The 27443-nt window shown below is 47.7% G+C and overlaps 10 protein-coding genes across 10 annotated transcripts; 4 read left to right on the top strand and 6 right to left on the bottom strand.

The window, feature by feature from the left end:
- The first annotated feature begins 6 nt into the window (after positions 1-6).
- Positions 7-1431, top strand: F4817DRAFT_11113 (Nucleotidylyl transferase). The gene has a single exon (XM_049297478.1). It carries the CDS (start codon positions 176-178, stop codon positions 1121-1123), a length of 948 nt encoding a protein of 315 aa, XP_049164065.1. The 5' UTR covers positions 7-175; the 3' UTR covers positions 1124-1431.
- Positions 1432-2715: 1284 nt separating this feature from the next.
- On the top strand, positions 2716-3248 carry F4817DRAFT_311217 (uncharacterized protein; the record flags this gene model as incomplete). Its single annotated transcript, XM_049299967.1, has 3 exons — positions 2716-2901; positions 2991-3000; positions 3160-3248. The coding sequence occupies 3 exons, from the start codon at positions 2716-2718 to the stop codon at positions 3246-3248; spliced, it is 285 nt and encodes a 94-aa protein (XP_049164064.1).
- A 221-nt stretch (positions 3249-3469) lies between these two features.
- On the bottom strand, positions 3470-5337 carry F4817DRAFT_322972 (uncharacterized protein). Its single transcript, XM_049301464.1, has 3 exons — positions 4566-5337; positions 4408-4505; positions 3470-4334 (listed from the first exon to the last, which is right to left on the bottom strand). Exons 1-3 carry the CDS (start codon positions 5260-5262, stop codon positions 3660-3662), a joined length of 1470 nt encoding a protein of 489 aa, XP_049164063.1. The 5' UTR covers positions 5263-5337; the 3' UTR covers positions 3470-3659.
- F4817DRAFT_322971 (chorismate synthase) lies at positions 5338-7021 on the bottom strand. Its single transcript, XM_049301463.1, has 2 exons — positions 6790-7021; positions 5338-6733 (listed from the first exon to the last, which is right to left on the bottom strand). The coding sequence occupies exons 1-2, from the start codon at positions 6822-6824 to the stop codon at positions 5509-5511; spliced, it is 1260 nt and encodes a 419-aa protein (XP_049164062.1). The 5' UTR covers positions 6825-7021; the 3' UTR covers positions 5338-5508.
- Positions 7022-7216: 195 nt separating this feature from the next.
- Positions 7217-8851, top strand: F4817DRAFT_11052 (uncharacterized protein). Its single transcript, XM_049297475.1, has 2 exons — positions 7217-8284; positions 8451-8851. The coding sequence occupies exons 1-2, from the start codon at positions 7400-7402 to the stop codon at positions 8733-8735; spliced, it is 1170 nt and encodes a 389-aa protein (XP_049164061.1). The 5' UTR covers positions 7217-7399; the 3' UTR covers positions 8736-8851.
- F4817DRAFT_11048 (vacuolar protein sorting-associated protein 11) lies at positions 8852-12337 on the bottom strand. The gene is made up of 7 exons (XM_049297473.1): positions 12188-12337; positions 11874-12125; positions 11702-11821; positions 11006-11647; positions 10722-10955; positions 10341-10676; positions 8852-10293 (listed from the first exon to the last, which is right to left on the bottom strand). The coding sequence occupies exons 1-7, from the start codon at positions 12200-12202 to the stop codon at positions 8968-8970; spliced, it is 2925 nt and encodes a 974-aa protein (XP_049164060.1). The 5' UTR covers positions 12203-12337; the 3' UTR covers positions 8852-8967.
- Positions 12338-12476: 139 nt separating this feature from the next.
- Positions 12477-15830, bottom strand: F4817DRAFT_322967 (uncharacterized protein). Its single transcript, XM_049301462.1, has one exon. It carries the CDS (start codon positions 15552-15554, stop codon positions 12591-12593), a length of 2964 nt encoding a protein of 987 aa, XP_049164059.1. The 5' UTR covers positions 15555-15830; the 3' UTR covers positions 12477-12590.
- Positions 15831-15891: 61 nt separating this feature from the next.
- On the top strand, positions 15892-18366 carry F4817DRAFT_322966 (uncharacterized protein). The gene is made up of 3 exons (XM_049301461.1): positions 15892-15963; positions 16018-16615; positions 16775-18366. Exons 2-3 carry the CDS (start codon positions 16582-16584, stop codon positions 17992-17994), a joined length of 1254 nt encoding a protein of 417 aa, XP_049164058.1. The 5' UTR covers positions 15892-15963; positions 16018-16581; the 3' UTR covers positions 17995-18366.
- F4817DRAFT_10964 (carbon-nitrogen hydrolase) lies at positions 18309-20685 on the bottom strand. The gene is made up of 4 exons (XM_049297468.1): positions 19963-20685; positions 19452-19656; positions 18762-19323; positions 18309-18684 (listed from the first exon to the last, which is right to left on the bottom strand). The coding sequence occupies exons 1-4, from the start codon at positions 20470-20472 to the stop codon at positions 18624-18626; spliced, it is 1338 nt and encodes a 445-aa protein (XP_049164057.1). The 5' UTR covers positions 20473-20685; the 3' UTR covers positions 18309-18623.
- Positions 20686-23241: 2556 nt separating this feature from the next.
- Positions 23242-24820, bottom strand: F4817DRAFT_322961 (uncharacterized protein). Its single transcript, XM_049301460.1, has one exon. It carries the CDS (start codon positions 24595-24597, stop codon positions 23410-23412), a length of 1188 nt encoding a protein of 395 aa, XP_049164056.1. The 5' UTR covers positions 24598-24820; the 3' UTR covers positions 23242-23409.
- Between the last annotated feature and the right edge of the window lie 2623 nt (positions 24821-27443).

Genomic DNA, 27443 nt, shown 5'->3' with positions numbered 1-27443 from the left:
ATCCCACCTCTTATCGTCATCCCTTTCACTAACATCGCCAGCATCGATATACAAGGTGTCGTTACCTACCTAGGTTAGAATTCTATTATGTTTTATATCACTCTCATATAGCATTAGCAGCGTCTAACCCTGCTTTACTTAGTCTTATATACAACCCCTAAATCATGTAATAGAAATGTCATCAACAGACGACTCCCTAATGGCTCGACTACCATCAAATCTCGTTTCCGTCTTCACCCAAGCTCTCAAGAGCTACCAGATATCCAATGCGACTTTCCGCGTATTATGTTCTTTAACCTATTCCTCCCTATCCTCTACGCCAGCTGAAGCACCAGCTCTTCACCCACCTCAAACCCCTCCAAAATCCCTTCTTATCCTCGACTCATCTTTCAACCCGCCTACTCTCGCCCACCAGCGTATGGTGCTATCCGCCCTTTCAGAGCACGGGCAGCCCAGTAATGATAGCACTTATAAATCGCGAGTCCTCCTTCTCCTCGCCATCAACAACGCAGACAAGGCGCCAAAGCCAGCCGCCTTCCCGCAACGCCTAGCCATGATGTACATCTTCGCGCAGGACGTCCTGCGCTCGACAGCAACAGAAACAAGCCAGAACAACAAGTGCGACGGCGTGGACATAGCAGTAACAACCGAGCCGTACTTCCACGCCAAAGCAAACGCCATCGCCGCATCAGACTTCTACCATGGCCGAGAATCCAACGCAACGGAACAGATCTTCCTAACGGGCTTCGACACGCTAATCCGCATCTTCAACCCGAAGTACTACCCCAACGGGTCCATGGCCAAGTCTCTCGACCCGTTCTTCGCGCACGCAAAGCTGCGGGTGACGATGCGCACGGATGCGGAGTGGGGCGATGCTGCGGCGCAGAGGGCGTATGTGCAGGAGTTGCGGGCGGGTGGGCTGGAGCGTGTGGGTGGGAGGACGGAGTGGGCGGAACGGATTGAGATGGTGGAGGGGGGGAAGGATGGGGAGGAGGTTGTTAGTAGTACGAAGGTGCGCGAGGCGGTGCTGAGGAGGGATTGGGAGGCGCTGGGGAGGTTGGTTAGTGAGGATATTGCGAGGTGGATTCGGGAGGAGGGGCTGTATGCGGAGGGGGGTGTGTGATGGGGATGGGGAGGTGGAGGTGGAAGCTTGCTCGTTGTTATTATTATGCTGGAGGAGTCTGGACTGAGGTGTCGTGGACTGTATGAGGTCAGAAAAATGGTTTACGGCGTTCATCGGTTGCACGTTCCGGCGGAATATAGGGGTGTATACCAAGCATCGAAATATCAAGTTAAAATCTTGGGCGAGGATAGGGGTTTGGCGGCAACACGAAGATGATGGGGGAAGAAATGAAAGGGAATAGGGAACTGCAGATAGGCAGAGATGCCTATTACGCTCCAGAGGACACACCCGAGATCCGGAGTCTAGGTTACCAACTATTTTCGATACCTATTAGATCGAGTGTTGGTAACTAAAGAACTAGACGAAGAATGGATACAGCGAGAATTAAGTGCTGTAGATACGTACCAGTACAATATACTTCATTCTTAGGTGCTGTGCCTGCTGGTTGCCAGGCAATATCGCGTACCCCGCTGTCGACTTAAATAGGCCCTTAGGCAACCATTCTTTCACCCCTGATCTGCGCTGCGAATCCAACATGGCCGTGGTGCAGTGGCAATGAAGTAGGGATAGAAATAATTCCTCGAGGAGTTTTTCGTAGGACCTAGGTTCGACCTCCATGAGGGGCGGCAAGCAAAGGCCAACTTGTTCTGGTCAATCGATTCGGGGCCGAATCTGGTCCCAGCTTTTTTGCCATTTTTGTCTTTTTATTACTATTCTTTTTTTTTCTCCTTTTTTTCTGACTTCTGGCTTGCTTCAATTTTCTCGGGGTTTTTTTTTCTTTCTCTTTCTGCTCGCCGCGGGTCTGATGACCCAAAATTACAATAGGATTGTCATGCCAAGTTCATCTTTTCTTCTTTAGAGTCACGACCAGGTAGTAATGTAGTGAATGTTTCCACATCCAAAGGGTGAGGCGTAAAATGTGCGAGAGGAAAATCAAAAGTGTCTAACCTGCTAGCCAGCCCGCCTCACATGGGACTGTTTCACGTTACCTACCCCTTAGCCTTCATATGATGTATTACTAGAGGCTGCTCCTTCTATTCACTCGAAATACCTATACCAAATAGATAAAGAATCGAGTCAGTTGCTATACTTAGTTAAGCTTGGGACTTCTCGGAAGTTTCCTACTCGTCCGTTATCAGTAGTCATGAGGATAACCCCAGAACCTCATCAAGGGATAGTGTGCTGCTAAATTATCAACTAGCTCCTTACATAGTGTAAGTGGTGAATGAGTTTGACTCCTTACTCCAGTGATTGCTTGGGGGCTAATGTTCGACCAATGTTAGCAGCAAATGAGAGCAGGTTATCTATCGTATTCCAACCCAAGAGAACAAACTGCCAGTGGCTTATGAAAATAGGGCCAGCTGTTCCAATCAAATACTATCAGCAGATACATAAGATACGGCTAGTCCTGTAGAGGATATCTGCAGTAGTAAGTAATTGTTTACAAAAGCCTGTATATAAAGAAGAGTTTTCCATGTCCTGTCAACGCAATTCTCCAGGACTTTCACCAAGAAGTTCAACAACAGACCTAGACATAAACACGTCCATATACCTTCATACAGCTCTAGGCCATATAGAAAAGTTCGCTCGCAATGCATTCCTCCACCATCGTCTCCTTCCTCGGCGCCATTGCCATCATGCCCCTGGCTCTCCTTACCAACGCCGGGCCTTCTTATCCGCCCGCGCTTGCAACACGTCAGTACCAGAGCTACTGCTGTATTCCCGGCTGCCTCTCGTGCGAAATCAACGATTGTTTAAACGAACCCTGCTACGGTGTCGTAAGTCTACAGCTCTCCCCCCATGTCTTCAAAACGTCTAGTTAGACGAGGTGTATATCTGTATCGTTGCTAACTTGCTCTATTCACAGTACAGCAGCTGTACGTAGAATAATCCGTGTCACTTATTTTCTAGCCCCTTTTGAGAAATTGCCGTTCTTGATCTGGGTAACCGAGGAATTAATTATTGCTTCTCAAAATTTGCTTGTCCACTTTCCGTCTTATTATGCTAATAATTGTTGCTGACTCTCGTTCCCATAGGTTGTTCCGAGGGCCGTCGTGAAGTAGGGGAGGATGGGGAGCTTCAGATCTTCAACGTCAACGGTGAAAAGATGGAGTTTGCAAAGTAGCTTGCATGGCGGGAGAATGTTTCCAGTGGTTCTAAATGTCGGAGGAAAAAAAGGAACCCAGAATAATTAAGAGGAAATCATAGTATGTTTTATGCCAATAATATATCCGATGGTCTCTGGTTTCCCCTGAAATTATCTTGCTTTCTTGTAAAAATCTACCAATAAATGCCAGCTGAATTTTCACGCCGTTTTCTTCAGTCCGCCTACGAGAAAGCGTTTATGTCGAACTCTACCTAGCCTCAGAGGCTTAAAATGCTCGCCAAGTCTACACACAGGAACAATTTTATTGGCGTAGTCTCTGGGCCGATACCGTATATAGGTATAGCTCGGACACTTCTCTTATGTAACAGTAGTAAACTAGATGTAGATCCAGGTAGTTCCCCCTTTATTTTATAAGAAGCTTCTCTTCGTTTAGTCGTCATGAAGATTAAGTAGCGAAAGCTGTCCTAGGCCTACCCCACTTTGCCATTTATCCAGGAGCTCCCTTTTCTTTTCCTCACTTAGCCCATTAATCCTACCAAAGTCTGGGCAGTCTGGGCCGTCCTCAGGCCAATATCCTGTCCCTCCTGCAAGGTAAATATCGGTAATCTGCCAATAGAATGGCGACTCATAGTGGTCCTTCCAGTCATCCGTGGACTTCCGCTGGAAGTGTCGCGATTTATGATGTAACTCGTCGAATTTCTCTCGCATATTCATTCCGGGGACGTTGGCGTAGTCCCACATGGTATACGCACAGTCCCAAAAGTTACTGAAGTCCCGACTGTAATGACAGTAAACACGTTTCCCTACCAGAGCAACGAGCCAAGCGCGAAACGGGATCGAATCAGTCGAGTCGTACTTCCCGTCCAGGGGCCCAATTAATTCATCCAGCTCTAGCTTCACGTATGGATCTAGCGGTGTATCAAGATCTCTGATACCGAGATCCGGGACTATCTCTATAACAGCACCCGTGGGTACATCGCTAGCAAATGAGGCTCTGCTTATCTCTGGCGTAGATGGAAAGTCAACCAAGCGGAAGAGGCGAATCTTTTCGTCGTAGGTTTTTGCGCGAACTACGGAACTTAGAAATTCGAGACCTTGGAGAAGCTTTCGAGGTTGAGTTAGAGGTAAATGGTAGCTATATGATAAAGGGTTTTGATTATAAGAGAGATAAACTCACAAAAAATCGAATTTCGGGATCTCCTATATCTTCATCGGTGGTGCATACATATTGCTGCTGGCTCCATGCTACATCATGTACAGCAAGCTCTTCCATAGCTAGGGAATGATAGAGAGGATTAGACTAGGTTTCTCTCAAGCGACACTTGTGCAACTCACCCTCAGTAACCTTGCGTTCTAAGTAGAAATACACACACCGAAGTTGTTCATTAACCCATGGAGAGAAGGAACTGGTTGAACTATACCAGAATTGACGGAAGTATTCCCAGCTAAGGTCTAGGCGAAGAGCTAGGTCATCGGCTCGGGTTGCATAGGTACTCAGGAGTTGTGCACGGGTACTCAGAAGTTGGTACCGCAGAAATGCTCTATTCAAGCGGAAGCTCTCTTGCGGCGTAACGTTCGAAGAACGGCGGTCCAGTCCCAACCTATCGGCGAGGATAGGGGTCACTTCATCTGCTAGGCTTTGTGCTAGCGACTCGGAAGCCGCATATTTTCTACTTATAAACGCGTAATCCGACAGCGAGAAATCGACGAGGGACGCGGCTCTAGTTTCCTCTAGGTTTCTCTGTAAGCGGCTTGATATGTCTATGAAAATATGTGCATTGTCATGGGTGATCTTAGTGAGCTCCAGAATCGTGATAAGGAAGGGGAGAGTATCAGAAGGGATCTGGTTTGCAACCAAGCCGGCGACAATAGCACGAGGGGTCTCGTAGAAGGCATCGCGGAAGATACGATGGCTTAAGATAGTGAGGCGTAGCTGTTGGACTGAGCCTGACTGTTCAAGAATGGCGGCGACGATATGTAGGGGAACTTTGGAGAGAGGACATGTCTCGGGTATTGATGTTGTGGATGCCATGGCTACATTGGTGGCGTCTCGGCAAAGGATATATTTGTTACTTTGACAGTTGAGACTTTGACAGTAGAGAGTATGTTGTGAATTGAAAAGTAAAGAGATAACCCCCGCTGATTAACTTAAGTGGCGTTTATTATATCCTGTAATTAGAAAGAACTTCAAAAAGAAAATTATAAAAAAAAAAAATGACGAATCATATTATTTTATCCCGCTATATTTTGTAATCCGGTTTTATCTACCCCCAGCCTTTTATTTCGTATCCATAGAGACACCATTATCCGCCGGCGGCACCGTCTGTTTTAGGGGCGGAAGATGTCTCCTAGCCTCGTGTCGTCCCATCTGCTGCATCAGCGCATCCATAACTACTAGAGCCGCCATGGCCTCAACGATGGGCACCGCCCTCGGAACCACGCAAGGGTCGTGTCTCCCCTTAGCTTCTAGTACGCCTTCGGAATCACCGTCGTAAGTAGCTGTCTTCTGCGCCTGGCTGATGGTGGCAGGCGGCTTGAAGGCGACTCGGAAGTAGATAGGCGCCCCGTTTGAGATACCGCCCTGGACACCTCCAGAATTATTCGTCTTGGTTGTAAGTTTGGGTTTAGGCGTTCCAGCCCGTCCAGCACCGGTGTCCACGCTGGCAGGGGTTTCCGGTGCCCTGATAAAGGGGTCATTATGGATAGATCCCGGTACCTCACAACCGCCGAAACCGGAGCCGATCTCAAAGCCCTTAGTTGCTGGTATACTAAGCATAGCATGTCCAAGCTTCGCCTCTAGTTTGTCAAAGCACGGCTCTCCCAAACCACTTGGCACGTTCTTAATAACACAGGTCACCGTTCCGCCGATGCTGTCGTTGCGCTCTTTGAATGCGGCTATATAGTCTGCCATCTTTTGCGAAGACTGTTCATCCGGGCATCTTACGGGCAGGAACTTGTCGACTGTTTCGCGGTCGATATTCTGGATTAGCTCCATGAATGCGGGATTTTGACTGGGGGTCGGATATTCGGGTGTGGGTGGGAACATATGAACGGCGCCAACAGACGTGACGAAAGCGGTAATCTCAACACCGTAAGCGAGCTTAAGATACTTCTCAGCAATGGCTCCAGCTGCCACTCTACCAATTGTCTCACGAGCAGAGCTTCTTCCACCACCACTACTCGCTTTAACACCGTACTTCTCGAGGTAAGTCCAATCGGCATGACTAGGTCGCGGGTAAAGATCCATTGTCTTGTTTCCATAATCTTTAGGTCTTTGATCTTCATTGAGGACTACTAGGCCAATCGGAGTTCCCAGTGTAATACCAAACTCGGTACCAGATTGTATGGCTACTCGATCTTTCTCATTCCGGGGAGTTGTGATATTGCTCTGACCCGGGCGGCGACGGGTCATCTGGGGCTGAATATCGTCCTCGGTGAGTTCCATACCTGGAGGGCAACCATCAACGATACATCCTACCGAACGACAATGGGATTCGCCGTAGCTGTAAAATATATGTTAGAGAGACATGTAGTGAGCTGATTGGGTGGTAAAACTAACGTAGTTACCCGAAAGAAATCTCCAAAGGTCGACATCTTGTGATACTCGAAAAGTAGTCGATGGTTCGGTAAGAGTTATTTAAACTTATCAATTGTTGGACTATGATATGATATAAGTACTCTTATAAGTTGTCTAGTAAGTTCGCTTTCTTGATCCTCTGGGACTGCGTCGTGGTCCCTTTAAAGCGATAGGAGGCTTTGTTCGTATGAGTCAAAGAGCAAACGGATCGAGGACAAGATTTAATTTTCGAGGTCTTACGATGGTGGGGGTTCTGCATTCTCCGATTCAAGCCCCGCGATCGTTATCGATAAAGACCCTGGCTTCCCTACGTACGTTCCAAAAGTTTAATGTGGGGTAACACAAGCAGCTGCAGGGCCCCGGGATGACAGGGGGTTGTATGTATGTAACTTCGTCATGAGCACGGCCGCCGATATCAAATCTCATCTTATCATTAATACAACTAAAAATCTCACTACCTACTCATAATACATACTAAACAAGATGAAATGAAATAAAATGAGATAAAACAAAATAAAACAAAACTGTATGAGATGAGATGAGATGAGGTGACAAGTAGCTTCAGCATCTTTCCCCGATCCCAACCTTCCATATGGCTCTCCGACGCTGTCTTCTCAACACCTTCAGCAGGCCGCGTATAAGACCCTATATCCCCTTATCTTCACGCCGTCTCTTCAACGCGGAAGCCGTCTCACATCCCTCCAACCGAGTCCAAGTGTACATATCGCGGGCGACGGACCCTTATCTCAACCTTTCCATCGAGCACTTCTTACTGCAGAAATCACCTCCGGAGTCCGTCGTCTTGTTTCTGTACACAAACCGTCCCTGCATTGTCGTCGGCCGCAACCAGAATCCATGGCTCGAGGTTAATTTAGGACTTCTTGGTCCGGGGAGGAGTAATGTCGTTGACGAGAACGGCGATAGTGAAGGGTCGGTGCTCCTCGTGCGCCGGCGCTCCGGGGGTGGTACCGTCTTCCACGACTCGGGCAACGTGAACTATAGCGTCATCTGCCCGCCAGCCTCCTTCGACCGGAACAAGCATGCTGTTATGGTTGTGCAAGCGCTGCGCTCTCTCGGTGTGTCCGGATCCCGTGTTAATGAGAGGCATGATATAGTACTAGACGTCCCCGGACAGAAACAGACGCAAACGTTCAAGATCTCGGGCTCGGCTTACAAGCTAACGCGTCTGCGCTCTCTTCACCACGGCACGTGCCTCTTACAGTCGCCTAACCTACCGCTTGTAGGGCCGCTCCTACGTTCCCCTGCGGCCCCCTTTATTAAAGCGCGAGGTGTCGAAAGTGTGCGCAGCCCGATCCGCAACGTAGGGGTACAGGATACGGCCACCTTCGAGGAGGCCGTCGTCGCCGAGTTTGGTGCTATGTACGGGAACGTTGATCCCGAGATTATTTGGGTATCAGACGCCGAGGAGGCTTTGAATGACGTTCCGGCTATCGCAAAAGGGTATGCTGAGCTCAAGGTATGTCTTTATTTTCCTCTGACCTTTTCTTTATACCTAGAAAGTAAAAGTAAAAGAAAAGGGGTCCTACTAGAAATTATGAATCATCTCATCCCCTTATCCCCCGATGTCTAAATATGAAAATCAACGAATAAGAAATTAACAAACCCCCTAACTGTCAAAACAGTCCCTAGACTGGATATACACGCAAACACCACAATTCACCTTCTCCACGCACCCAACCGAAGACGACCCTCGTCCCAGGCCGCCGCTACCAGACGACCTCCCCCCGGATTTCCGCGCAGCAATGACAGTACGTCACGGACAGATCACCGAGGTCTCCGGACAAGACCTACCCGCGTCCCTAGAATCCGCGTACCTCCACCAAATCACCGACTGGCGGACTAAAGTCGATAGCGAGCCGGTTGGAAGATGGCTTAACAACTTATTCGGGGTTATAGATAAAAACTAGTTTTCTAACTACGTACTCGGGATAGTAACCCTACGTCTACATTGGCTAGGCGATATCATATAACCTAGCTACACAGCTAGGTTAGTCCTGTATATAAGGTATATTATACCGATGCATATAGACATGTATATAGAAAAGCACCCGACACACATAGACGCGATACCCCAGCTTCCTAGGATATAATCTTTAAACGCACATACACAAACTTGACTCAATTCAATCCACCATAACGCTACTCCGCCGTCCCAGCACCCATAACCCCCTGCCCAAACCACTGCGCAACAGTCTTAAACCGATCATCCCCCTTCTCCAGCGCGTCGCGGAACAAGTCGTGCCTATCCGCGCGCTCGCCCTGGCTGCGCTTCATAGCGCGCACGGCCGCGTTGTTCGCCGCGCAGACGGGGCACTCGACGTCGCCGCCGTCGTCGCCCTGCTGCTTGAGGCAGCGCTGGTGGAAGCTGTGCTTGCACAGGAAGTGCACGGCCGGCAACTCGAGGGGTCCGCCGCACCCGGGGCACCGCTGCGCCTGGAATACGGCAGGTTTGGTGCCGAGCTCCGCCATCTCGGCCCGCTTGGCTTCCGTCTCCTTGCGGAACGAGTTGATCTGCCGCCTGTTAGACGCGATCTCGCGGCGTTCGCGCGAGATCGTTTCTCGTAGGTATGGCTTGATCATGCCCATGGTCGCGACGGCGTTCGTCCCCAGCGTCTGGATGACTTGCAGGGGTGCCATCAGGCCGTCATGATCGATCTTGTTGAGCACGTTGGCTAGCTCTTCTGGTCCGGCTTCCTCTAAGATCCGTCTGTCTGACGTGAAGTAGGCCAGCGCCGCGGGGTAGAGTTGCGGCTCTTCAGGTCCGTACTTGCGGAGGGCTTTGATAGCGCCCCGTGTATCCTTCGCGGAAGTGTAGGAGCGGAAGATGTCGAACAACAAACCGGACTGCTCTTTGACTAGAGTTGTACCGTCCCGGAAGTCTGAGAGGTGAGATAGTAGTAGAACGTTTGAGTTCTCAATGGGGACTTCACGCCCTTCGATGAGCTTCTTCGCCTTAAGCTCCCATTCTTCTCTCTGCATCCCTTTCCGCTCGCTTGCTTTATGGAGATACATCTCAAATAGAGTTGTATAGATATCTACTTTGTCTGATTCTTTGAGAGAATCATCCTTAAGGCAGGCTTCGAGGAAGACGATAAACTCGTCTGAGTGGTCGATAAAAGACGAAAATGCGGTTCGAGGAGGGGGTGGGGTATACTTTTGCTCAGTGTTCGTTTCGTTATCTATCACAGCGCCTGCGTCGCTAACAGTTGCTTGCGATCCCTGCCCTGTAGGTGTAGGAGCTACGGAGGTGTTCATGTAGGGGAGCGGAAGTAGGCTGGTTAGGTTCTGCACGGCTATTGCGGCTCCAGCTGCCAATCCGCCGCTTGAAATTGTTTGTGTTTCTTCTGGCACTGGATGAACCTTAGGCTTATATTTTCCTGTATAGTAGTCGATAAAGAGGTCGGTAGTATTACTCGGGCAGTTCTCTAGGAGTACTCTGGCGTACTTCATTAATGATGGGTATGCCTATTAAATATTAGCATCAGAGTAACATCAAATACCAATCCACATACCGTTTCAGCATCTAGATGCCATATAAAATCAAGTGCTTCGGCATAATTCTTGGAGTCCTCAATGAGAATATCTACTACAAGGTCGTTTTCGCCATGCTTGGTAGCAAGGTAAGCGGCCTGGTCAAAATATCCACCTTGCCTACACATGTTTATGGCCGTGTCCAGGTCAAATTTCAAATCTCCCTCAGATTTGATAAATTTCTCCAGCTTCTCAACGTCCTTCAACTTTGCATAGCAGTTTAGTAACAAAGTTGTATGGTCCGCGGTAGCTTTGTGATGTTCGTGAAGCTCTTCGAGATATTCGATCAGGTTATGTATTCTTTGTGTATCGAGGAACTATTCCTGTCAGAGAAATTCTAGAGTTTCAAGATAAACACTTACCTTTCGGATGACTTGTGAAGGCTCGGTGTTATCAATTGCCTTGATATACTGAGACATAGCACTATCGTAGTCTCCTTTCTGATATAGATGGTCACCGTATTTCCGGTATATGACATTTTGTTGTTGCGGTTCCATGCCGGACTTCTGCGCAAGATTAATAGCAAGCGGGAATAGGTTTCGTTGGTATAATAATTCGAGTCTCTGCTGCAATGACTTCTCATGGTAGCGGGTAACCTGGTCTTGATGAGTACATGCTCGGTCGAGTAAAGGTCAATACGCCTCACCTTTCCATCCTGAGTTAAAACGAACAGGTCTCCCCATATTTTAAAAATAGCCTTAACTTCAGAAATAAGAGACTCGGAATGTCCGACTATTTGAAGCATTGGGTCCACCATTGTAAACCTAGCAGCGTTGAAGAGGGCCTCTGCATTTGATCCTCCAAAGCGCCTCCCTATACTATCAGATCTTCCGCTGCTAGAAACCGGGGGCGGCGAAACAAGAGCAACGTAGTCTTGGAAAGTTGAGACTAGGCTCGTGGTCCCGTCGTTGGCAAAGCAAAGCCCTCTCCCCTCTGATGTGTAATAGTATACCGCATCTTCTCGGACTACGATGATATCTCCGGTTTTGCTATTTGCTGTCATACAACCGGCAGCGCACCCGGCATCCTCAATCGTCCTCGGCGGTTGCCCCTGTCCTTTGCCAGATATAACTAGCTTCAAGAGCTTGGACGTCGTTGCGACAAATAGTGTTGTGAGCTTTGGATCGGCTACAAATTCGACTCCTGTGATGGGTTCCTCTGACTCGTAAACGATTCGTTGTTTTGTGCCTCGGTCGTGTATCAGGTCGCCTCGTATTACTGTGACTGAACCGTTTGCAAATCCTACGGCGAGCTGCGAGAGGTCGTCGAGAGCGGTGAATGACGATATCTATAACATTTAATTAGATTATGAATCCTCATATTAATTTCTAACCGTGCTTACAGGGAACTGTTTTCGCCCATTGTTTATGTTCAATGTACTCAAACAGGTGGGCAGGCCTGTCTTCTTCACGGGCTTATCCAATGCCCAGACTTTCAATACAGGCTCGTTGCTTAGGTCCTCCTACTTCTTATTAGTTCCGTTCAAAATTTGAAGGCTGTGACATATATCCTACAGAAACTGTAACTAGCAGGCTCGTCCCCTCAACCTGGCGCATATGGGTAATGCGACCGGTGTCGTGTGCCTGGAAGCTCCGGACGATCTTCCAACTGGGCCCGATAATGCGCACATAGCCGTTATCGCTTCCGAAGAATAAACTATCGGATCCGGAGCATACGCTTGATACCTCGTTGTTCTCGAAGAATGAACGTGTTTCGTCGTCGCCGAGCTTGACCTGGCTCACTTCGAAGAAGTCGAATGCTTTCCACTTTGGGCAGGTTAGTTAAGTAGAATTAGTGAGAATAAAGTGATCATGGACTGATAACTCACCAGAAGCAAAGCCATAGCGGGTGCTCAAATGCTTGCGACAATCAACTGGGCGGCATTAGTTCTGGTTTGTTCATCCTTGCTCGAAAGTTGGTGATGCTCGGATTGCCTGGATTGCCTAACAGCTGGGAACGTCACCGCGAAGCTCTAAGATGGGACCTGCTTTATCGATACCTAGGTAGGTACCTCGATACCTCAATACATGGGTACATACATGGGTACTTGGAATTTAAAGATTCAAGGTGTGGCGGTGCTTGAATCACTTTAATCCATAAGTGCACGTGGGACATTATTGAAAAAGTAAACTCTTAACATTAACCTAGAATCTCCTGAATGGCTTGGGTATCTCTATCTATAGCATATATCAAAATACTCCTCCAAATAGGTCGACTAATTATACAGACCCTTATCCACTACCCATACTTGCTTTCCACTTCTTAAACTGTTCCCCAAACCCACCCGTAGGCTTCTCTATATCTACCGCATTCGTGGGGATTCTACTTAAATCGACTAGCGGCACCATTGATGGCCGTCCGTGGGCACACTGGAAAGGTAGAGTACAGTCTGCCAACCGCCTTACCAAATCGACACATTCCTCATGAGAAAGAGCATCGTTGAACATAATAGAGCTCCGACACGCTCGAGAGTTGATCATTTCTATAATGCCGTCGGGACACCCGTGAAACCGAGCCAGCCAGTGCAGACCAGCAGAACTATCACCAGCTCCCTGAGTATCCTCTACCCTCCTTTGCTGAGAAGCACTGTGTCCGTGTCCGTCGAGCTTCCATGTCTCTTTCCTCAGTAACTCGATGAGCAATCGGGGTTCTGAGCGACATCTTTCAGCTATGCTGGGCGGTAGGCCGAGGATTTTAAGTTTGGATTTCCCCTTGCTGTCATAGTTTGATTTAAACACCGAGGTGACTTGAAACACGATTCCCCAATGTTTGAAGTACTCGACAGACTGCTCAAATTGATGACCATCCCGAAGGGAAACATCAAATACGATAGGCTTATCTAGAAGCTCGGCCTGGGCATGAATCGACCGCTGGGGCTGTCCTGTGACTGCGTCTTGTGTATCTTCTATAACCATGAAGTAATCTTTCATAAGGGACTCGACCCGACACCGCTCATCTGCAGCATGCTGATCAATCATGACAAGCAATGAGGTACCTACTTTTTTGCCTATACCTAGATCGGGAGGCGGTGAAGGTAAAGGAATTTTAACAAGTATAAACTTCCGATCGACCTGCGATATTACAGCAGCATTCCGTAGATTATCTTTAGACAGTCGGCCTTCCATACTATGCGAAGTAGTTTGTAATGATTCCAACGATCTGGAGTTATATCCATGGCAACAATCCTCTGTCGTCTTTGTTGCTAAAGCTAATGCTTTTTCTTCATCAAAAACAACTGGGATCGGTGGCTCATGTAACTTGAAAACCGGGTTGTCCCAGGATGATAAGAGATCACATAGCCACTCGCTTCTCAAATCGCTAGTAACTGGCTTGGTGTTTGTACGAAGCTTCTTTCTTGAAGGTAGATGATGGGTCTCATTCAGTACGTCAGATCCCCCAATTCCGAGTCTTAGGGGCCGGATCACTGAGCCAGTGCGGGTATCGACGACGAAGGTATCCTTGGTGGCTGGATTGGTCCACAAAATCTCTTTGCCTTCTTGTAACTGAGATTCTTCTCTGTCAAGACTCTCTTCTTTTGGTGTAGGCTTCTGGCTACCTGTACCGGGCGTATCCAATTCTACGTCGGGGAAAGGAATACGGACAAGCGTGCCATCTGGAGCAACTAATGGTGTATCCGAAATATTATTGCCATCTTCTAAGCGTGGGCTATGACTACGAGCACATTCCATACCAGATTGACCCAGAGTTTTGTCGTATAAGTGTGCATACTGAGGCTGCCCTGATTTAATACGAGTCCAGGAATCGAACGGAGATGAAGGCCGCAAGCCGGAATTTTCAGACGTGAGATTAAGACGAGTATTGGCCAAATCTCCGGTAGATGATAGATGGTTTATAGATGCCCGAGCCCTAGTTGCTCGAGATTCGACTTTTGGGGTGGTGCTTCTAGATAACGACTGGTTGCGCATGTTCTGAGAATTCGAACGCTTGGATGATGTGATTCCACGAGGTCTAGGATACCTTGGGCGAAAGTGGTGTGCCTTAAGAAATTCGTAGATGACCGCAGATAGAACATCAATTATTGCTTTTAGGCTCTCGTGGCGTTCATCCAGGATCTCTTCCACGTCATATTGAGCGAGCTGAGAAACTTGTCCAGGGGTAATCTTGATATAGAACATGGGCCATCGGTCAACCCCCTTTCTACCCCTGAGTTCCTGGTTGGTGTATCCATCTGGTTTGAATCGGCCGTCGTCAACTCTCCTATTTTGCTCGGTCTCACTGAGATTGTCACCCTCCTCTTCTACCCCGAAGCTTGAGTTCGTAAATAACCTATTGATTTCTTCATAGAGGACGTTTGACCCATGGTCATTAAAGACGGGCTGTACACCTATGCTAATAAACTGTATCTGCCGAGAGGCTATGGGAACGAGCGATATTGCACCTACCACCGAGATCGCACCCGCCGATGCCTTAAGTGGCACCCACAGATCCCGAGAGCGATCATCGGATAGCTGGGCTTGGAATAATGTCCTCGAAACACGAGTGGTAAGGTTAAGGATGTCATTTTTTTTGTCTTGAGAACTCGAGGATTCCTCGGGGGTGCGGATTGTAAGACTACGCCGATCTACGGAATCGCGAAGCGATATGGAGACCTGGCCTGGCCAAGCGAGTAGCAGCGCCACGAGGGCACGTTTAAGTGACTCCCAATCCTTGGCGTTGGCACCTTTTTCAGCATCGATCGCTCTCTGTTTAACTCTCACCGGCATAGACCCGAAGAGATCTCGAACGGTCGTCCGAGTTCCATGAGGAAAGCTTAACAACCTCTGTTCTGGCAAGGAAGGGGTATGCCTCGCCAAGATTTCGGCGTTATGAATTTTAATTGAATTATGAGAGTGATAGCCATGATGATGAGACGTTATTGTCAATAACGATAATGCAGCTATGGAAGATAAGAAAGCGCCGTGTCGACCATGAGTATCGCTACAAGGGGGAAATTTAGACGTATGATGAAGTTTGCCGAGGCCACCAGTAGGCTTGAACTCTTCTGGAGGGATACCTAAACCATTATCCTCGACGGAGCAATTGCCTCGAATATAGTCGATAGAAACTATGATTTTAGTAGCTTCCGCATCGAGAGAATTATTTACCAAGCCACAGACAACACTGTTAAGCGACGTTATGGTGGTAGATGATTTGATCTGAGCAATGACATGCTCCGGCAACTGCTGGATAGACATTGCTGAGCACCGGTATTTTCCTCATCTCTCATCTTCGTAGTGGTCTAGGTCTAGTGGTATTTTATATGAGAGGTGGGAATCTGGCCTTGTCCATCGAAACAGCCAAAGCGAATACGTAAATGTTAAGGTTGGGCTGTATATTTTACGACATCGTGTAAGTGAAGCGAAGTGAAATAAGTGAAGTATAAAATGGAAGTAGCTGTGGCTAATGATGTTATGTTACCTGAATTAGGTAATGTTCCAACCTACCTGTAAGCACCCTTAGCTTTTTAGCGTGTAGGCAGACAGGTGGAGAAAGAGCATCAGCTTCGAAAAATGGGGTTTGAAGCAAGGGGGAGATTTCTGGAAGGCTCATTTCGGAGCGTTATAATTGGACAGCGTTGTCGATAACAGATATCGGAGACATTAGGTACCTAAAACTAAAACCCACCTGCATCCAGCCATGCTGACATACTTCGTACAGCCATACAGCCATAAAATCCACATATCCACAAATATCCATTCCCCGTCGCACCTCATCACTGATGATGGTGTCTTAAAGAGAACCATTCTACCATTATTTTCCATCCCTACATACCCTAATACTGTCCTATTAGGTGGACAATCTCGTCACATTGGGCCGCATCCCCCCTATTACCACAACATCGGAGCCCAATACGTTAGCCTATTTCCGAAAGAACGGGCATTTCGATATCTCAATAAAAACCGTCTCTCCGTCTCTCCATCTATCCGTCTCTCCACCCTCAAAGTCCGGACGACAACAGACAACAGACAGCAGACAACAGCATACGGTCTAGATCATTGTCGCATACCTGCCCAACTTTTCAACGACTTTGTGCGGGTCAACTATCATCAATTGGGAGTTATTGCGCCAACACGTCAGAGACTATCTCGCATCTCTAATCAGAAAATCACCGCGTCGCCTTTCATTTGGCGTTTTAGTCCGGGGAAACGTGCACCAAATCAAACCTTGACCTAAGACTATTTACAGTTTAATCGCCACCTTGCAACTCTGTCTAGCCCCCAGATGGCCATGACTGAGACATCTCCTCTCCCTACTGGTGAGTACTCTCTCTTCTAAGGTCCTTCTGAGGCAAATAGGCACACATACTATCTCTTCTTTTCCTCTCTCTTTTCCCACCTCTTTAACTCTTCCATACATTTAATTCCTTAAGCTATGACGCAGAATTGCATCTTTAACATGTTATTCATCATGACAGATCGTCAAGAACGCTCAGGTCGCAGACGGCCTTTCACAACATGGGTCAAGAAGCTAGCCAACTTCAAGAATGCCGCTTCCTCTACTGAGGGCGGCCGACATAACCACTCGAAACGCGATGCTGTCCCCAAGAGTTCCAAGAAACACCCCTCGAAGAATAATAATCCATACCCACAGTCTGGACGCATCGGTATCGCCATACCTACCCACCAGAGCGATCCATCTTTCTTGACCTCCCGTAGCGCCAGAATTTCTGATCCTTCTTTAGCTCCAGGAAGTCGTTCTTCTACGCGAACATCTACTGAAGAAGCCGCGCCTCCTACCGTCGGTGCCCCGTCTGTAGCACATACCGTGTCCACCGACTACGAAGCCGCCCAATCTCTACATGCTCCTTCGCATATGGCATCCTCGGTAACAGGCACGAGCCGCACCGCTGGTGGAGGTCTCGACTCTCGAAAAGGAGGAGACAGCACTTTCTCTTCCCCTGCACCCTCTGTGCGGTCTCTAACGACTACTCTCACTACCATCCAGTCTCTGGGACCAAATACCGCAGTCAATGGCCCGGCTCATGGAGGTCACTCGTCCAACCACGGCAACCAAGGCAATTACCAGACTATCCAATTTACCCAACCTTTCCCCACCAATTCTCCCGCCTCCGCAATTCCGCCGTATCTTGCACCTCATTCGAATCCTGGCTATCCGACCACCTACAATACAGCCACCGCAAATAACCTTCTCACCGACAATGCGTCGATCCTCACGCTAGCTTCCTCCAGCCAGAGGCGCCGTCGAAGGTCTATGGACACCGACGCGTCGGTACGTGCTCTCGCGCCATCCTCCCTCTGGGGAGGGAGCCGCGAGTCCCTCCCGCTCAGTGTCCTCAGTGCCAATATCGACGGCAGCGGTGGTCGTGATATGTCGACTCCAGGTCTACACCAGTCGACCTCGCGAATTGCCGGGGCCAACGAACGTACGAGTATCTACTCTACAACTGGAATCACGCCCACTCTACCCGGCGAACGCAACAGCTTTTATGCAAAGCAAAGCCTCACCGGGGATGCCGCCAGCGTCCGTAGCGGCCTATTCAACCACAACCGTGCCGATAGCATTAGTGGAAGCGTTGGTGGCGTAAACAGCCCGCTTGCATCCCCGCGCGAGGCGGCGGAGAAGGGTGCCGTGGCTGAAGAGAAGGACGAGAACCTCGTGACGAAGGACAAGTAGTAGAAGAGATAACTAGGCTAAGAAAGGCAAGTATCGAAGAAAGGGTTTAGCTTAATAGCAAGCGAGCCCTTTGTAGTGTAGCGATTTGGAAGAAATTCATTTCAGTGTTCAGCAGGTTACTGGCAGATTAGGGTAGACGGGTATGATAATGCTTCTTCTTGCGAATACGATGACGTCCCACGACACGATTCCGCGGTGGGCGAGGATTGGGGGAGTTCCTGTATTTTTGTGTCATTTTCCTATTTTTTTTGCGTTTGGGGTGGCTTCTGGGCTACGGAAGACATGCAGGCAAGCACCGGCTGGGATTGATGGCGAAATTAGATACCCGTTTACTGTACTACAAGCTGAATTTAGAACAAGATTGCGATTGAGTTGCTCTTATAGTTGCTATTAGTCTTGGCAGTATACTTTATACAGGTGAGGTTAGTTAGACTCGAGCAACTTAAGTGAATGGGTGGTTAGGTACTTCTAAATAGATACACGTATAAACTTTCCAGCAACCCGGATCTCAAAGAGATTTACACAACTAGGCTAGACTACACGATACCTTGTATTGTGTTACCTTCAACCGGATCATCGCCAGGATTCGAGAACAATATAGATGAAAAGAAAATCGAAGAAAAAGGAACCTAGTAGTATGGCAAGGGATCAAGATCCAGGCCTGCCACAGAGAATTTGAAAGAGTCATTCCTAGAGTCGGTTGTTAGCTAAATATACACCTAATGACACTGTAGATAGTGTAGAAAAGGGGCGAGAGGATTCTATACCTTGAATAACTTCCCGCAGCATCCAAATCCAGCCTTCCACGAATGCAATCATCGAAATCAACGTCCGCGTAGATAATGCCCTCCTCGTCCTCCCATTGCGGGCCAGCGAGGACATCTCCAAAAGGAGAGACGATGCTAGATCCACCACGAGAGACAAAGCTGTTGCTTAGTGCAGCAGGAGTCTTCACCAATGCTAGGGAATCGGCCTTAACCCATGCCTCTTCTTCCTTTTCAACCACAGCGGATGCCGTCAGGCCTCCTTCAGGAAGCGCGATCTCATTGCCATCATCGTCGAACACAGACCTTCTCCTGCCCCGGCTTACCATCCTCGGTTTCCCGGATACACCCGGGGAAGTCGGAGATAGGGGTAGCGCGATCTCGAAGCCGTCTTCAGTCATAAACGAGTCCCGTCTTCCGGTCGCGCCTTTTTGGCGATCGCTATGAGCTGCAACTCCATTCTTGTTGTTATGCGTGGCTACGGAATCCGCTGCGGGATCTCCACGCACGCACATGTTAGAGCTGACGACGAAGCAGCGGCCCTCGAGAGCTACGGTACGCATCACTACATATCCCAGCATTAGGTATTCTATCATTTTATTTTGGCATTATGCCATAGGCGTGTCCTTCAGAACAATAACTTCCAAAAACGCATAATAACTCCAAGGTCAGAAAAGGGGACAGGTCACTTACACGCCAACCAAGCGTCACGGTTATCTGCCGTAGGCGCGAGATATAGATTAACATTTTGGGCGTAGAGACTCTGTCGTAGAAGAGGCATATAGTTCTCCCAGCAGATAGCGGCAGCTAGATTGATACGGACGCCGCGGATCGCGGTGCTCACTGCTTTGAGGGTGGCAGTCGATCCTTGCGCCCAGATAAGTCGTTCTGTGCCTGTCTGTCTGCTGTTAGCTAATTGTGGATGGTTCCCAATAATAATTCTCCCATATAATTCCCATCCTCGTAGAACTGTATGGGTATTCTGCTGAGACTGCAGCTGCTAATTGGATGATAATCCAAGTTGAAATTCCAATCGAGACTTCTCTTATAACACCCAATAGTTCAACAAATAAAGCTAGAAAAGCTATAATACCTAACCTTGCCAACTATGACCTAGGTGGCTTCATGTACCTGCAAGGGCCATTGGCTGGTCGCACGAAGGATGCATATAGGTAAGAAATACCATAAGAAATACCATACTTACTGGCTGGACCTTTCTCCTTTTCCCGATAGCCCCTAGCTTAGGGCAAACATATATGGCGGAGCAATACAAGCTACCCCCTGCCTTTTCCACGAGCCCCACCACGATGAAGACGCCCGTCTCCCTCGCGATTCGCTCGATTTCCTCTCTCGTCCCGTCACCCCTGTTCACCGGTCCCTGCGCATCGCCAGTTACGACAGCGTCGACGCTCAACTGCCGTTTGACCCAGGCTTCACCGGCTCCGGCCCCGTCGCCAACAGTGTCTCCCAGGTCCACAGCATTCTTGAAGTAGCGCAGATAATCGTCGCGGCCCTCTGCAGTACGAGACCCTATTTTGCATCCAAAGTCTAAACCCCGGGGGTAGCCACCGAGATAAGCTTCCGGGAGTAGTAGGATATCAGCCTTTTTAGCCGCGGCGCGCTGAGCGATGTGATCAAGTTGTGCGAGGGTCTCCTTGGTACTCGCCTGCGTCCCTGGGGATGCAGTAGCAAGTCGGATCTTTGTGGAAGCCATAGTTGCCTAAGGTACCTAACCTAGTGTAAATTTCGTAGCGTTCAAGATTATAGGGAGGCGTAATATAAGGCTAAATATATCCTGTTTGCCCCTGTCTTGCATGCACCTAAATCTGCTTCTAATAAATGAAGCTACCCCGCACCATCTCGTGATCTGGGGTGCATTAGTTCATCGGCTACACTATGTACTGACGTTCTAATTTAGTCGAGGTTGTCGTTATCTCATGATAGACGCAAAGAAAATAATATGAAAGTTTTGCGCATAGTATCTATCAGATAGAAGCCCCTTATAAGGCCCATCGACGATGACGGGAGTATCTAGGATATTGTGCTTATGTATTTTCATACGATGTATGTGTTTAACTGCGAAGATTTATTTGAGATGAAATAGAGAAAAGTGAAGGTGGGGGGGTCGAAGATGTAAAAGATGTTATACTTATTATGTGTGTTAGGTACATGTAAGGTTTCTAGTACGGGGTGGCTTCCCTTAAGACATCTAAGATATCTCGCTTCTTTCCTAGAAGTTAGCCCCTATCAAGTAGTAGTTACCTTGGGGGATACCCACCAGTCTTCCTTCCATACCTATTATCAAGGTCAATCAAGGGCAGGTACCTATGTAGCTAGTTAAAAGCCACCAGTCGCATTCCGAGATCTTGATCTTTTGCTTCTCTTTCAATAACATCTCACATTTCACATTTCACATATCACTCGCACCAGGTTCATATCAACATATATACAAGACTAGACGATAACCCTTGTCAAATCCCAGGTATGAAATGTGATATTGACAACGTCTCCTCCTCATTTATCTAACTACAAGTAGTCCACCCAACGACTAATAGTTCTTTCGGCCTCGGTCCTGTCAGCTGTTCACTTCTGATCGAGAACCTCTACGCCAGCAACAATATTACGCCATCCCACAGACGATAGCGAAGACAAGTCGCATTTCTTTCCCATGGATCACCAATATCGGTCAAAGCCACAGCCGCAGCCGCAGCCGCAGCCGCAGCCAAAGGTGTTTCAACTTCTATTCGAGCGCGGACAAGAATTGACCAATGCTATTCAAAGAGCCCGCGAACTAGTAAACAGAATTGACGACCGATTTCACCTCCTGATAGTTAATACGAATTACTTTCGTATAGGCGGCAAAACCAGGACACCACTTCTTTCAACGGTTAATCAAATTTATGAGGATTATCCGCTGTGTATGTCTAACAGGTTGGACTACATGAGCAACCGACTTCGTCAAACAGGAAACGTACTCCTTGGGTTTAGAGACTTTCCCATGGGCTAGGAATCTGAGTTTCTACACCCACAGACGAGGCTACCTCCCCAGTTATTTATATCCATACAAAAGCATATTGATGCCAGGCAAGCCCTCTCTCAGATGATGGACATAATTAGCCTCAAATTTCGCCAAACAGAAGTCCAACTAGGTGAGATGTATTCCCGTCTTGTGAACCCCTGGACTGAGCCACGGACTGAGTCAGAGCCGCAGTTGGAGCTGCCTCTAAGTGCATTGGAGCCCATGCAAGATTTTGTCAACGAGCTTGAAGCCCTTGTTCGGGATACAATACAGGGGATTGGGGAAACTTAGTTTGCTGTCGGGTCTCCGCCAGGGAGCAACAGAGTCCTATAATCTTCTCCGAAAGGATATCAGTAAGGGTAGTCCGGACGAACCAGATAAGAATCACTAAGGTTATATATAAGATAGGAGAGACAGTGGACGCAATACGTTTCTTATAGCGTTTACCCTAGCGAAATTTCACAATATGAGTTGATAAACTCTTGCGATGCGTTTGTGACATGTACTATTCAAGTCTATAAACACCGTTGAATTTCAAGCTGGAGAAAATGGAACACACTTGCGAATCGAATTTATTCTAACAACTCGAAGAGATTATTTAACATATTCATCACTACATAGCTCATACAATTTAATATGCTCTTCACTAATAATCTTTTTTTCCATTCCCACACAGCTTCTTCCACGGAATGCTCTTTCATAGTTGGAAGCCTAGGTATAATAAATCGCTGCCTATCATTGCGGATCAACAGTAGCCTTGCTTATTTATTAGTATCCAATCCTCGTATTTCCTGCCGGGAAAGAAGCTACAATGCATACTTTTTAGTAACTTGGTGAGTTGGCTATTTTCTCGTATGAAATAAAGAGGGAAAAGCTCTTGTAGCATATCGATGCTTGCTTGGACGGACTTCGTATATCTGCTCATCCTTGTTACGAAACGTCCTTACACCTAGTACCTAGTTTACATATTATTAGAAAAGTTATAATTTCCCAATAAACGTTAGGTATCTACAAAACACTCCCCCCCTTTTTTTTCAACTTACATAGGCCAGGTTTCCAAATCACTAACCTCCGTCCTTACAGTTGGCCACCTATTAGACGAAGACATGGAGACTGTCGTTCAGCTAGACGAATGCAACTCGATATTTATTATTATTACAAACAGGCTTATAGGTATTCGGATCTGAATAAGAGGCTAGACTTATTCTACCTAATGTGGTCTAACCGGCCTCTTGGGTGACACCACAGTCCGGAATCAAAATCAATCATGCCGCACTTTTTATCAGAGAACCCGATATTACGTATTAACTATGAAACACGCATGAACGTATCATGAGGATCGTAACCATGAAGCCGCTATACGGCATACGAAGTTGTTATTTCAAGGACGAACCGACGTGCACCCTGCCAACCATTATGAGTGACAGTGACCCTCAAAGTGAAAGCATACTAACTATGATATTTGGCTGTTAAGGATCTACATGCATCCATCCCTTGACTTAAGTCAAGTACCGCTATGTAAAAACAAACAAATCAAATAGGTCGAGTGCTTAAGCTAAGGTAACCCCTACCCAACTACCGGTTGGGAATATCTCTCCAGCAGAGCATACTCCAGCGTTATCGATGAAGTGTTCACTCAGCAGTGCCGCATGAAATAGACTCATCCCACTTTTTCTTCACGCTCCTAGGTAAAGATCCCAATGTCTCGCGGAAAGGCTCAGCATAGCTCGAATATGTTGTCAAAAACGCTTTCCATTTTGGATCAGCTGACGTTAGACCTTGTCCCAGCTGATGATAGGTGACGATGGTTAGGACCCATTCTTCCTGCCCACGTTCCCACCAATGTCCGACATTTCTTTTCTCGAGAGTCGTTGTGTAATCGGTAGCACAGAAGATGCACGACCCGAGGACGTCCCGACACTGCCTTAAAAGCTTGGGTTGTAGCATAGAACTTGTGCTTTTCTCGAGCCTAAAGGAGTTGACAGTGCGGCTGGGGCCCCATGGAGGGTTGTACCAGTAACATCGAATTGTAGGATCGCCGCCGCCCGTCCGCACCCTCTGGTCGTAAGCATCCTGAAGCCTTAGGAGAGACTTAGGAAGCTTCTCCGCCTCTTCCTCTTCCTTGAACCCAACCCCACGCTTCATTGTCCAAGTATGCGTACATATCTGGTACTCCCTCCGGTCAAGGAGGTCTCGAAAGTCCCCCTCCGCACCAAGGAAGCGGATCTTGTGCGTAGAAGATAGGAAAAGCTCGTCATCTATAATCCTTGCCGACCATTTCCGAAACTGACGCGACTGGCGGTAACTCGACCGGTTTACGACGTCAAATACGCTCAACGCCAAGCCTCCAGGTGCGCCGTAATAGTGCCGATTCATGACGAGGCGGATATGGTGGTATCCGATGGTGAAATCATTGCCACTAAGCCATAGGTTATTAGAGCAACCTTTATTTGATTTTATAACGTGGTTATAGTCGAATATGGTTTCGTCCCCGCGGGTGTCGTCGAGGTAATGTAGACGCGTGCAGGTATGGCAAAAGTAACTCGGCCGTGGACCATTCATATCTTTCTCGAGGAGGAGTAGGAATTCTTTCAGGTCAGGTTGGTCTAGTCTTGGCAGCGATTTGATTGGTATTACGGCGAACATGTCTTTACATGTCAGAGTAAGGGTTAGTGTTGATATTGGGTCTAAGAATGAATTGTATATCAAGTGAATTATATCCAGTGGCAGATTCATGAAAGCCGACCCAGCATTGTCTGGTAATGTTGGAGGAGGCAACCGTTGATGTCGCCTCATAGTGATACTTTGCATCTGCCCCATATTGTTAGGCCAAACGGTGGAGGGTTGTTATGGATAAGATAATTGGATTTAAATAAGGGAATGAAGAATTGAAGCCCGAGTTAGTTGTAGGGGAAATGTTTCTGAGATGTAGGTTGCAAAGAAGACTAAGTAAGGTATGGCTAAGCTTTTGTTAATAGGTTGGCCATAGCTACCTACCTACCTAAACCTCCGGCACTGGCTATCACTTGACCAAAATCAAAATTATGAAGCCACCATACCTACCTGTACCTAGGTAGATTGACAAGGGATTGCAGAAGGGTAAGAAGGGTAAGAAGGTAAAAGATTACGATAAGTCGTAAACTGAATCACAAAATAAAACTACTATCAACGGATCACTGGTTATGTTATAAACCTTTCTTTTTTGGTTATAACTACGTGAATGCATACAAGTACAGCTACTAGCTATCATACGATGCGCAAAGTACAACTTGGTCCAAAAACAATAACTGCAGACCGAACATAACATGAATCAGTTCACACACAAACATATGCGTTGATGAAAGAAGCACTATTTATTAGTTCCATTGATGAAAGCGAGAAGCCAACTCCACTGCCCGATGCCTGATGCCATCTGCTCAGGGGGTGGGTATCTCTAAAACAGGTATTAGGAGTCCTAAGAAGGACAATGAATCATTTATACATCGTAAAAAGCCGCCCGTAACCTCGAAGTCATCGCATCATCAAGTGAAGGGAAATTCCCAGCTATCGTGAATCATCCTCGCACTAACCGACCAATAATATTATGTGACCTGTTTGCATACCCTCTCAAACCAAATGCAGTTTTTTTCTGAATTGAGATTCAGCCTGACCAAATCACTTGCTCACCAAGTCGTTTATAGCATCAGAGCGGCTAAACCAGCAGCAGCAATGAGGCCGGCTGGTGCTGCGGTTCGCTGTGCGGCGGGATTCGAGGTGGATGAAGTCGACTCGGCGCTTCCGTTGGGAGTAGACTCGCTGCTTCCCTCCGAGGTTTGGCTGCTTGCCGGACCAGTAGTGGTGATGCTAGTTGCCAGGGTCGAGCCGTTGGTGGTAACAGACGACTCAATCACACCCGTAGTGACAGATCCAGACTCAGTGCCAGAGGTGACACTGCCCGGGGCGGAAGCTCCAGAAGTCGAGAAGACAGTACTAGCGATAGCCGAGGTGATGGGGCCATCGCTGCCGCTGATAGTAGTCGAGATGGTCTCGGTAGTGATAGGGACAAGAACAACAGTACCGGAAGCTGAATTGTCTGTGAGCATTGAGATATAAACGTCACCGTAGCTGCCCGTTACGATGGTAAAGGAGAGGCTCTTACTGCTGGACTCTTGAGTTGCTGATCCTCCAGAAGTTGAACTTTCCGAAGCCGATGAAGCCGACGAAGCCGAAGCTGATCCCTGAGAAGACTTCAATTTTTGTCAGTGGTTGTATGGAGAATATTTAGGTATTGGGAAAGCCTTACACTAGGGTTGATGGTGGGAGAATCGGTCGCAACCACAGTGGTGGAGGCAGTAGGGTTCTCGCCAGTCTAAAAATTCATGAGTCAACCAAAGTTGGAGCCGAATTTTCATAGCTACAACTTACAGCAGAGGGAATACCAGAGACGGCAACACCGACACCTATCCCAAATAGTTAGCATCAGGGTCATGGGTAAGTTACCAATTGACTTGGTTGGAATGAGACTTACTAGCGCAGTATTGACTACCGTACTGGATGACCTGCTGGGCGACGGATTGGTCTGGGCACGACTCCGTAGCGCAGTCTCTAACTCCGTATATGAAGTTCTGTTTGGTGCAGAGGCACGAGGGGGTGATGTCGGAGCATCCAAGCTGGGAAGCTTGGCTCAACATGTTGTTGACGCAGGTGACCTAAAAATTGAGTGAGTGTAGTTCAATATTATATTTTTGGGGTTTAGGCATCAAGAATTAGGAAGTAAATAGATGATAATACTTACACCGCACTCAGGGAAGCCCTGAGGGAAGCCGGAGCCCTGAGCCGCAGCAACGGCTGCAGCAGCGCCAACGAGGATCGCAGAGAACATCATCTTGGATAATGCTGTAGGCGGATTGATAACAAGAAGTCGATGTGTTGAGATCGGTTGACTGTGAACCAAGAATAGTAAGAATTGCTGCTGTCAAAATGAAACCGTAGAAAATCGTAGAAATGGATGCTCAAAAAGCGTGCAAAATTGTGAAATGTGTGTGGGTGTGTGGATGAGGGTGTGTTCACTGTTGTGATGTTGGTGGAAGATCTATGTCTGTGAATGTGGAAAATGTTGTGGAAAAAAGATGAGTTGGATGGATGTAAAGGTTGGGAAGAGGGGACCGATTATGTTTATCGGCGAGAAGAGAGACTGCGAGGTAGGCAGCTACAAGAAGGCAGGTACGATACAATAGTTATCTAACCAGAGAGGAAAACGCACCTGAATGTCCTTCGAGGAGGTAATTTCCTTCGGTTGTATATGTACTTGTGCGATGTAAGACACGAAACGGAGGTGCAGAGGTCAATAGGTAATGAAAGGTGATTAAATTGGAAAGTGAAGGGAAAGGGTTGGTAAAAATGTGTAAGGTAACACGCACCGACAAGGTGATAATAGGTAGTGGTTTGGGAACGGACGATGATGAGGTGTGTATATGCGTGCGCAATGCGTAGGGACAACAATGCAAACTGGGTGTTGACAGAGACGAGAAATAATTACTTACCAGGGGAGATAGAGTAAGACTCAGGTAGGCGAGAGCTCACAAATTGAGGCTATCACAACTTGTATCTTTCGACTTGGGTGTTGAATCTTGGTGGTGAAAGAGGAAGAAAGTTGGACGGAAGGCAGCTGTTTCAAGCTTTAATAT

The sequence above is a fragment of the Daldinia loculata genome (genome assembly GCF_022478755.1).
Source record: "Daldinia loculata strain CBS 113971 unplaced genomic scaffold F4817scaffold_1, whole genome shotgun sequence".
NCBI lineage: Eukaryota > Fungi > Ascomycota > Sordariomycetes > Xylariales > Hypoxylaceae > Daldinia > Daldinia loculata.
This window is presented reverse-complemented; position numbering and strand designations above follow the sequence as displayed.